Source organism: Neolamprologus multifasciatus, chromosome 17, assembly GCF_963576455.1.
Source record: "Neolamprologus multifasciatus chromosome 17, fNeoMul1.2, whole genome shotgun sequence".
In the NCBI taxonomy this organism is placed as follows: Eukaryota; Metazoa; Chordata; class Actinopteri; order Cichliformes; family Cichlidae; genus Neolamprologus; species Neolamprologus multifasciatus.
Window position 1 is genome coordinate 21,680,446 of NC_140455.1, and position 11,399 is coordinate 21,691,844.

Below are 11,399 nucleotides of genomic sequence, written 5' to 3' on the forward strand. Positions count from 1 at the left end.
ACACTTTTTGAGAAAGCCACCTCTTGAATCAGAGCAAACATAAATTGGACAGCAACCTCCTCGCATCTACAAAACTGATTGCAACCTGTAGTGATTAAATGGTTGCCCAGAGCTTTGACCATGTTGCACACTCACAATTGTACAGGTCACCTGATTAGAGGGAACCCTTCTGCAAACAGTTGCAAAATGACTTCAAACGACTACAATTAGCCTATTGAACAAGAAGGTTACTGAGTATAAATGTAATAGTTAAATGTGAATTTCTGGCTATGTACACAGCAAGAAATATGTGATTTTTAATGGTTTATCACAATTAATTGCTGTATTATCAGAAAAAGATTGCATGTAATTACCAACTTGACCATATTCAATTGCAGACTGACTCCTTCATATAGCAGGTTTTAGTGACAGTATTGGTATGATTGACAAACTCACAGAATCTTTATCTTATTGGATAAAACACATAGTGACCAAGTTTGAGGACATAACTTTCAGTTAGAAAAGGGTGATAAATTACAAGATACATTATTGGAATACTCCACTCTGCAAATGTTGAAGATTGAAATAATATTATTATGAGTGAGGTACTTTGATAATATTGTATCGTGGAGAATCTGGTGATTCCCTGAGCAGTCCTCTGATAAAAAGAACTGAGTAATACTTGTTCCATGATTTCAACTACAAAACCTTGAGAGTTTACTTTATCTTAAAGGGCGATCGTGGCTCAAGAGTTGGGAGTTCGCCTTGTAATCGGAAGGTTGCTGGTTCGAGCCCCGGCTTGAACAGTCTCGGTCATTGTGTCCTTGGGCAAGACACTTCACCCGTTGCCTACTGGTGGTGGTCAGAGGGCCTGGTGGCGCCAGTGTCCGGCAGCCTCGCCTCTGTCAGTGTGCCCCAGGGTGGCTGTGGCTACAATGTAGCTTGCCATCACCAGTGTGTGAATGTGTGCGTGAATGGGTGGATGACTGGATATGTAAAGCGCTTTGGGGTCCTTAGGGACTAGTAAAGCGCTATATAAATACAGGCCATTTAAGACTCCCTTTTAGTCATTTTGGCCAAAACTAGAGCTGATTAATTGCCCGGACCTACCTCTATAACACCCAGCTGTACATAATGTGCATTTGAAAAGTGATTATACTTTTGAGACCTGTCTTTCTCCTCATTGCACTTTTATCAGCCCTACGGCCATCAATGAAACAACATGCTGGCTCGGGTCTTCCCACAAACAGCGCTGTGTGCCAGGCACAAGCAGCAACATGTGTTTGTGCTGCTAATGTTTTGATCTGGCTCTCGCAGTCTCTTCTGTAGAATTAACCTGTCTGAGACTTCAGAACAGAAGGATTTAAAGCGCCCTGATTTTGTCTCATCCTCTGTGTCCTGCTGTCAGTTCCTATCCTAATCTTTGTGCAGAGTCTTGTGGACGTTGGGGTGTGGGGTATGGAAATAAATGGGTATCTCCCTTCACTCCCACCACGAATAGCCCACTCTGCCCACTTCCTTGCTTTTCCTATGTGTCTCTGTTACCTAAATTTCAATTCCCACTGACTCTACCTCCTTCTTTGTCTGCTTTTCTCTCCCTTATGCTTTCTCTGTAGTCGAGCGCTCCAGAATACTGGGTCAGGCACAGAGCGCCACTTGTTTACAGCCCGGGGCTACTTACATAAACTTAACAGGCTCAGATGCCTGGGAAACACTACAGATTCACTTGCTCCCTCTTTTTTCCTCTCTGACACACAAACACCCGGCAGACTGCTCTGCATATCAGACAGAATTAAGACGCAGAACACATCTTAATTGTTTAGAAGACCACTTTCACAACAGTTTACCTCAGCGTTAGCTAAGGTGTCCTGACATGATCACCTGTATGAACAGAGGAAACAGGCACAAGGCCTGGATAAAGGGCTTAGATAAAAGGCTCATTGCCTCTGTTGGAGACTCTAATTACTTTGTCCTGTGGTGTCCCACAGGGCTCAATTCTGGGACCCCTGTTTTATGTTTTTTTTTAAAAAAATATATGTCTAGCTAGATTGTTGAGGATTTTACCAATTAGCACAATTTATTCACAGATCACAATCAGCTCATCCTGATTTTTCCTTCCTGGGAAAATTTAACCTTGCATCATTCAAAATGCAGCGCAACCCCATAGGAATGCACTGCACAGCTGCTTTCATAGACAATGAATGGGAAACACTGGTTTTCATGTTCATCTTTTATGTTATGAGTGTTATGTTAATGACGTTAACTTAACAAGCCCAAGGCCTATCAACTTCTTGTTAGTGATCATGACAGACTACAACTGGTAGTTTCTCTTTGTGGCACTCGTTGGATTGACCAGTGAGCTCATTGAAAGTCCAAAGAAATCAGTGAAAACATAAGAAGAACTAGATTTACACAAGCTAGAAAAGTCTCTTCGAGCCATTTCTAAACAACTGCAGATTTTGAGATCGTCAGTTTAAACAACAGTATTTAAGTACAAGTTCAATTCAATTCAATTTTATTTATACAGTGCCAAATCGCAACAACAGTCGCCTCAAGGTGGTTTATATTTTAAGGTAGACCCTACAGTAAAACATACAGAGAAAAACCTAACGATCACGTGTCCCTCTATGAGCAAGCACTTTGGCGACAGTGGGAAGGAAAAACTACTTTTTAACAGGAAGAAACCTCCAGCAGAACCAGGCTCAGGGAGGGGCGGCCATTTGCCGCGACTGGTTGGGGAAAGAGAAGGAAGACAGGATGAAAGACATGCTGTGAAAGAGAGCCAGAGATTAATAACAAGTATGATTGAATGCAGAGAGGTTTCTTAACACATAATGACTAAGAAAGGTGACTGAAGAAGAAACACTCAATGCATCATTGGAATCCCCCAGCAGCCTATGCCTTTTGCAGCATAACTAAGGGAGGATTCGGGGTCACCTGTTCCAGCCCTAACTATATGCTTTAGCAAAAAGGAAACTTAAGCCTAATCTTGAAAGTCGAGATTGTGTCTGTCTCTCGAATCCAAACTGGAAGCTGGTTACATAGAAGTGGGGCCTGAAAACTGAAGACTCTCCCTCCCATTTTACTTTTAAATACTCTAGGAACAACAAGTAAGTCTGCAGTGCGAGAGCGAAGTGCTCTAATGGGGTGATATGGTACTACAAGGTCATTAAGATAAGATGGGCCTGATTATTTAGTCAGTACTCTTGCTGCAGCAAGCAGCAGTTTGAGATAGCTGAAGGCTTTTCAGGGAGTTTTTAGGACATCCTGATAATAATGAATTACAGTAGTCCAGCCTAGAAGTAATAAATGCATGAACTAGTTTTTCAGCGTCACTCTGAGACAGGAGAAGAAAGCAGTCTTACATATTTGTTTAATATGTCCATTGAAGGACATATCCTGGTCAAAAATGACTCCAGTGTTCCTCACAGTGTTACTGGAGGCCAAGGTAATGCTATTCAGAGTAAGAATCTGGTTAGATACCATATTTCTAAGTACAATAACCTCAGTTTTATCTGAATTTAAAAGCAGAAAATTAGAGGCCATCCTTATGTCTTTAAGACATTCCTGCAGTTTAACTAATTGGTGTGTGTTATCTGGCTTCATGGATAGATAGAGTTGGGTGTCATCTGCATAGCAGTGAAAATTTATGCTATGCCTTCTGATGATACAGCCTAAGGGAAGCATGTATAATGTAAACAGAACTGGTCCTAGCACTGAACCCTGTGGAACTCCATAATTAACCTTAGTGTGTGAAGAAGACTCTCCATTTACATGAACAAATTGTAGTCTATTAGATAGATATGATACAAACCACTGCAGCGCAGTACCTGTAATACCTACAGCATGCTCTAATTGTTCTAATAGAATAAGTTGACAAGTCATTCAGATGTGTCCACACTTTGCTGAGGTCTGGAAGAAGACCCAAACTGTCATCCTCAGATGAGAAGCAATTCATTGGGATGTACAGAAACAACCCAGGAGCCATCTTCTAGCCTACCGTAAACTGATATCTAATAGAACACGAGAGTCACTGTCCACAGTGAAGCCAGTTTTACATGGACTAAGAGGGTAATGACTGGAAAAAAAAGCTCCTGCTCCAAAATCGACAACTTCAGCTTGACTAAAATGTGAAACTGCCCACAGAGACAAGCCAAGTGCCTTCTGGAAAACGTTTTATGCTCAGACGTGACAAGGATTAAGCTAATTGGCCACAGTGCCAAAAAGTATGGAGAGTAAAGGTGAGTGTTTCAAACCTAAGAACACTTTACCAGCTGTCAACCATGGTGGCGGCGTTTTGCTGTCAGTGGTACTGACAGCAAAACACCACTGGATGGAATTATGGAGAAGGAGGACTACTTACAAATTATTTAAGTTCACAACAGCCAGACAATGGAAACCTGGACACCAATCCCACAAACAAAGGAACTGGTTTCAGAATGGATAAAGCAAGCTGACATTACGCTTCTGTAATGGCTTTCCCAAAGCCTTAACCTCAACACTACTGAAAATGTTTTGCATATCTTTAAAAGCCAGGTTTGTGCCAAGAAACCAACCATCTTAAACAAACTCTACCAAATTTACCAAGACGAGTGGCGAAATATCCAACCAGAATTATGCCAAAAGCTGATTAGAGAAAATCGAAATTAAATTCAAACTTGTGCACCTAATTTTTGTTTTTTAAATTCATTAAAGATGCTTACTGTACAAACATTCCACTGTGGTAAAAGAATAGTTCAAATAAATAACTAAAAGCCCAAATTACCATGACATTTACACCCATGCTGAGTGCATGTAAAGTTTTGTCCAGAACTGCAAACTTGCTCGAGGGCATTTTGTCATAATTTAGTCCCTAGCTGTTAATCTTCCCACAATAAATCATATCCCATATTTGTCTACCTTTTTCATTTTTTTATACTTCTTATTACATAAATACTTCTCTTTAAAACATCTCTTATGTGGCTCTTTTTGCAAACTCTGCTTTTCCACGAGTGTGAAATTATTTAGCATGTACTCAGCATGAGAACAATCTCAGCCAAGCAAAGGAGAAAAATGGAGTGATGAGGTTAAGAAGAGGCTAAACATGGTGCGAGGGCGGGCAGGCAGAGGAGGAGAAAGGAGGCTGGTGGTTGCTAGAGGTTTATTTTCCCTGTTCTAGAGAGCTGTGTGGCGTTTCTGCGATTCTCAGACATTTCCTGCCCTGGCCACTGAAAATAACCCACAGGAAAACAGCCTGACCTGCTGCACATCAATGCTCTATTCAAATTCAATGTCTGACTGCCTCAAAGGCTGACTTTCACATGCTCTTGAACACAAATTGCTCATTTCACCTGTCCAACCTGTTGCACACTGGCGGTTCATGCAATGAAGCCGTGGCTCACCTGGTATTACAGGACAGTAATAAAAGCTCGGCCTGCATCAATTTGCAGGTCCTTTTTTCCCACATGGACAAAGAAAAGCATGCCATTGTTCCTGGTATAAAGATGCCCTTCTTATCTCACACTATAAAACATCTTTTCTCTGCAGTATCACTTCAGAAAGATGATGAAAGAGAGGAAAAAAGAGCTAACAGACAAAAAGAGAATTAAAAAATTATTTTAATCAATAGAGATAAATACTTAGAACTTTCTGCTTTTCTATTGAATGTGATTGTGAACCTAATATTTCACAGTTAAACAAAAACTAATAAGAATTTTAGTCTGAGACAACATACTTCTGCATGTGATGAGCTGCATGGCGCTAACGCGTTGATGCGTTAACGCGTTAATGCACGGGGTGATCCACGTTAACTCGCTAATGGAGATTTGCCGCATTAATGCGGTTATGGCGTTAATGTCATTTTAACGAGATTAACACTGACAGCACCGATATTTTCCAATTAAATATTGATATCCCATCAATAATGTACATTTGATCTTATATAACCGTGTAACCATTTTTTGTACGCTTTTTGTACAATTCCAACTAATTCATTTTCCAAACATGATAAGACTTGATAAAGTTTTTATAAAGCTGTAAATAGATTTATACATTTTTTAGGTTCATGACCTAAAACACGTGGGCATGTCCTTGGGGAGGTCCTAAAAGTGGTTAGCGCTTGAGCTAGTCTGAATGAAACTTTTCACAAGCATCATCACACACACAGCGATTATTAGCATCTCTACGGTTTTAAAAAAAGATTTATATTAAATCCCAATTTTTCTGATTTTCCTCTATGTTATGTTAATTTCACTATCCTAGTACGAATGAGATGTTATGTTCTCTGGTTGCATTTATTTCACATGTCATGTATGTAACTTCACCGAAATCTGTATCCACAACATGATTTTTGTACAAGTCACCGCTAAATACAGGATGAAGAATTAGGAGTAAAGAAATGTCACAGACATAAAGCATAACAGAGCTGCTACATTTTATGGAAAATTCTGTTTTTTTTTTAATGTTTTGTGGGTGTTGTTAACCATTCCTGTATTGAGTAAAAATACAAATAGATAGTTTTTAAAAATATAAACAAAATTCTGTGATGGCAGCAGTCTGAGTTTAAATGTGTCAAAGTGCTGCCGTCAGCCTGCAGGTAAATTTAAATTGAAAGCAAAGATATGAATCCAGGAGTACACAGTTTGTATTACAATTGGAGACCTTACATTACTGACCAAAGAAATCAATACATGTACTGATTTCATTGGTTAATAATTAACTTAACCCTAACCCTATATGTATCATTCTGTTGTTAATCATTTATAAACAACCACGTTTTTGTCATCTGAATATATACAGCGAAGATATTAGGAATAACAAGATAAATTAGTAGCTTTTCTTCCTCCGTGTTTTAGGATCTTAACCAGCCCTCCTGAGGGCTAGAAGAGCTAAACTGCTGAGGATGAGCTTACTATAATCCTTCTAAAATAAATCCCCCAAATGACCAGAATCAGAAATAAACGGTCATGAGGCTCACTTGTTAGAGTGTGTACTGAGTCCGAGTCCTCTGCAGTGGCTTGGGTTTGATCCCTAAACTCCAGTCAACCAGGAAAATCTGATTCTTGAGATTTAAAATATCTTTTGAAAGAGCATGCAGACTGAGATTGGCAGCAGTGATTGGCTATCAACAAAATCAGTATACAAGAGATAAAGAGTTAAACAGAAAAACAACTGTGTCACCACCCCGACTCCTTCTCCCTCCACCTTTCTGACTCTCTCTTAAACTGCTTCTATCAACTGGAACGTCAAATAGCTGAGAAAAATTCGATTAATAAAGCAGCGTACCTCTCATACTCATGTTCCTGACATCTGTGGTATGGATCCTGCACCTCGTAGATGTCTGCATCAGCTGCATCTGGGTCATGAGGCCAGCCCAGCCTGGCACTGTGAAACGGCAGATTCATGTATTCCGGGATTTCCTCGTAGAGCGGGACGTTCTCATACTCCGCCGAGCCTTCTATGCCTTCTCCGCAAATATCAGCCTCCCCTCCGCAGCTACTGGGCCTCTCCAGGCTCCTCTTCCCCCGGTTTGACTCGACGCTGGTGCAGTCCAGGGACTGCCCTCCCTTGGCAAGCAGCTTTGGCAGCATCTTCACTGACAGCCGGAGTTCCAGCAGCTTCCGGAAAGAGAGGCTCCTCTTTGGAGAGTTGGCCCGGGTTGCCAGGTCAGCTGCAGAGAAAGACTGCGCCCTCTGCTTGCCCCCCAGCACTGGGGCTCGACTCTTAGGCGGCATGCTGCTCCTGGTGGGGATCTGTCGGCTGAAGAAGGTCACGTAGGGTCGCGAGAAGCGCCAGCTTGTTTTCTCCTGAGGAGGAGCGGGCAGCTCCCTCATTGGGGTGTTAGCATGTGGAGGTGCAGGAGGGCAGATGGAGGGTGGAGGAGGTGCGGGCAGGCTGTGTCTCTGCGGTTTTCTTGGTGGTGCCCTCGGCGACTGTTCCTCCTCAGCGGAGAAGGCTTTCCTGTCGTTCGCCAGAGGAGGGTGACAGCTGAGTTTGATCTGTTTAGGGAGGCTATGACTGATGGGGTACCGCTCAAAGTCGCCGTACCCATCCTCCTCATCTTCCTCGGCCCGGCGCGCCTCGCCCTCTTTACTGTGGCTCACAGAGTCGGGCTGTGAGAGCAGGTCTAAGGAGTGGGAGTTGTTTTTGTTAAGATTGGGGTTTATGCGGACTGACCTGTGGAGATGAGGTGACAGAGAGGTTTGCCGAGGAGGCGGGACAGGCGCGTCAGCCTCATCGTCTCCTAAACCTGAGTCTTTTGGGGGTGAACTGTCATCACACGCGTCCGGTTTGAGCTCCTCGCTCTCTGTACTGAGAGACAGAGCAGCTAGTTTCCCCTCAGCTTCCTTCATCTCAGTCCTTTGTTTCTGCTCCTCCACAAACTGCTCCTGAGCACCACCCTCCAGACCATCCTGCCTCACCAAGGCCGGCTTTTTAAGTTTACGAGGCTGAGGGACTGGGAGAGGCTTGCTAGGAGCAGCGGGGACCTGCAGATCAGGGTGTGACCGGGTAGGAGACACTCTGCTGACAGTGTTGCTGCTTTCAGAGTACTCTGTAGGCAATTCAAGAGGAGAGATGCTTGAGAAGACAATGATGCCACCTATGACATCACAGGCTGACTTCAAGTGTGTGTTTTGGGCCTCCGTCGATACTTTAGAGACATCGGGCTCAGCAGCAGGGCTTTCCTGATTTTTTAAAGTTACTTCCTGCTCCTTAGTCCTCTGTACCTCCTTGCTTACCGGTCCCCTATCAAGGTGTTTCTGTCTCTGAGGTTTACCCCTGGGCTTTTTGCTAATCTGCACACTTTCACCCTTATCTTCCTCTTGATTTTCTCCACCCTTTCGTGGCTTTGACCCCATGAACCCCTCTTTGGAAACGCCATTTTCTAAAAGCTCTTTGTGTGAATGTCCCCCAGCCTCAGATGTGCTCCCATTTTCCAGGGGCTGACACTGTGCACAGTCCCGGAGCCCACAGGAGCAGGTGGGAATGATGTAATCCGATTCACGTCTGCTAGCCTCAGATAATATCCCATTTTTGGAGTTGAGAAGATTGAGGCCATCATCAAAAGCCTCCTGCTGTTCCTGAGATGGGATAAGCAGTTCAGCAGGCTTGGGTGGCGGCGGGGGTGAAAACGGGGGAGAAGAGGCAACAGAGTATTTGGGGATGCATGGTTTGGGGGCAACAGCCGGTTTTGCCCTCTTCAGAGTGGAAGGGGAGGGCTGGGAGGCCGCCAAAGGCTGACAAATGAGTCCCGGTTTGGGAGCGACAGGCGGGGGTGAAGGTTTGGTAGTGACGGGGAGTTTAGGTTTGGGAGCTAATGGAGGCTTCTTTACACCTGTGTGTTAGAAAGAGAGGGAGTGTCAGACACAAAAGCCATGCCTCCTCTAATGTAAGCACAGGCAAGCTCAGGTCACAAGGTCACTGACAGGGCGAAGATAGGAAATGAGTAATTTTCAACTATTTTTGCACCATCTTCCCCGTTATAACAAAGTATTTACTCATGAGTGTGAACTGATGTATCTAATGTTTGAAGGTGGCAGCAAATCTAGATTATTTGATTCAAACATGCTTCATTTCTGACACATTTGGTGTGGCTGGACCAGATTTCTTTTCATAGTTTGCATTTTCTGATAATTCTGAAATCTTTTATTTATTTCTCTATCAGTTCAGTTTATATTTCTGTTTGAAAATGTTCAGTGTTGTTGTTTAATGTTGTATCAGTTCACTATAATAACCTTGGCGTTTACTGTATTATCTCTTCTTGGTCCAATTTGTCCTTAAATAAGTCACAGCTTATTCTTATTTGTCGATAGACCTGTGTACTCAAGAGCATTTCCTACTCTTCTTCCTGACAGTTTGTATTCCTGAAAAAAAATCCTTGTTTAGCATTCCTAATCCTATTAGGAAATAATCTGATTAAATAAAGGTTAAAATAGAAAAAAAAGAGTATATTCGTTAATTTAAAAAAACAACAACTCTGGTTTAGGATTGTAGGCTATATTTTCCACTCTATTGGTTCAAACTGTTGGCTGGCCACGAGAAGTCGAGTCATCGAGCGGATGTTTCGGAAAAGGCCAACGATCGAAAACCGCTCTCCGGTTGCGGCTGAAAGCCTGACTCCAACCAAATTCCCTTCAAAAACATCGCAAAACAGTAATTCGCTGTGACTGCAACCAGTAATAACTAGTAATAAATAGTGATTGAATTTTTTTCTTTTCACCGAGAATCACCCTTCAATTCGGCGCACACTTTATGTTAGTAAGCGTACACTTTGCGAAATGCTTCACCCAAACTTAAGAAAAGCCCCACGATGGAGGACGGCGTTGGTGAGAAGACTGTGGATACACAACTTTTAATTTTATTGATTCTTTCTGTTTTATCTATGAGCCGAATCTGTCAGCGTATGCAACAACAGCATGTAAAGTCATAAACTACACTCTGGAAGACACACAACCATATTTATTAAAGAAGCAACTTTAAATTCGCATGTTTTAAAACGGAATCTGGTGCTATGTTTAGTTCTATAAGACAACACCGGGCATATTTATTAAAACGTTTAAAAAGGATGACCCCCTATTAAAATGAAAAGACTTTCATCCAGAGACATGTTTGCTGGTTTTCGTGAAAGGTTTGGGCTGCAGCTTGATATTAAGTCCGACATGTTTCAGGAACAGCAGGACAGATGTTTTGAGACAAAGGATTTAACCCCCTCCAGCTGCAACAGAGGTTTTGATAACAAAAAGAAACTGCTGTTTTTCACTGAGTTTTTACAAAGCACTCAAACTGAGGTCGGAACAGTTCACTTTTATGTCTTTTTGGAAGCTGTTATTAAGAAAAACTGTAATTAACTCTGGCTGGATAAAAATAGAGTGGTGCTACCGACAGCTACAGCGTGGAAATTGACCATTTCTTTCTGAAAAAGTATCCCGAATAAAACTAAAGGACGTTACATGTACTTTTATTGCCACAAAATACGCTTGCAAAGCAGATTTTTTCAGCTCCCCCACGACACAAACCTGTGCTCATGACTCCCGACTTGCTCCTCTCTCCATGAGTAAATTTACTTTCAATGGAATTGCGAGGAAATCTGCGTTTTTTCCTCCTTCGACATTATTGTCAGCGTGAAATCCGCTCCGTGGGTGAAACATGCAGATACATCTCTGTGGTTCCTTATCTCGCCAGCGGATGCGCGGATAAAGTCTTAACGCCTGCTACTTTCCCCATTTTTCCAAGTTTTCAGCCACGGTGCTTTTCCTCCAACTGTGTAAATTTAAAATTGGACATAGCAAACAACAGATTTCCGGTCCTAGTTTACAAAATACATTACATTTCAAAGAAGACGTATAGAAAATTAAATTGTGAAGTAAAGCGTGTATGTTATAACATTGTCTTCAAACATACGATTTCATTAAAATATATCGCAATTACAGTTGTTTTACTTA

The 11,399-nt window shown here is 42.2% G+C and overlaps 1 protein-coding gene across 1 annotated transcript in view; it reads right to left on the minus strand.

Annotated features, from left to right (window-relative positions):
* Positions 1-11,254, minus strand: part of fgd6 (FYVE, RhoGEF and PH domain containing 6) — a 31,282-nt gene extending 20,028 nt beyond the window's left edge. The window contains exons 1-2 of the mRNA XM_085138613.1: positions 10,974-11,254; positions 7,243-9,292 (exon numbers count right to left, since the gene is read on the minus strand). Of these exons, the coding sequence (XP_084994739.1) occupies positions 7,243-9,292; positions 10,974-10,983 (2,060 nt within the window). The 5' untranslated portion in view covers positions 10,984-11,254. The remainder of the gene's footprint in view (positions 1-7,242; positions 9,293-10,973) is intronic.
* Between the last annotated feature and the right edge of the window lie 145 nt (positions 11,255-11,399).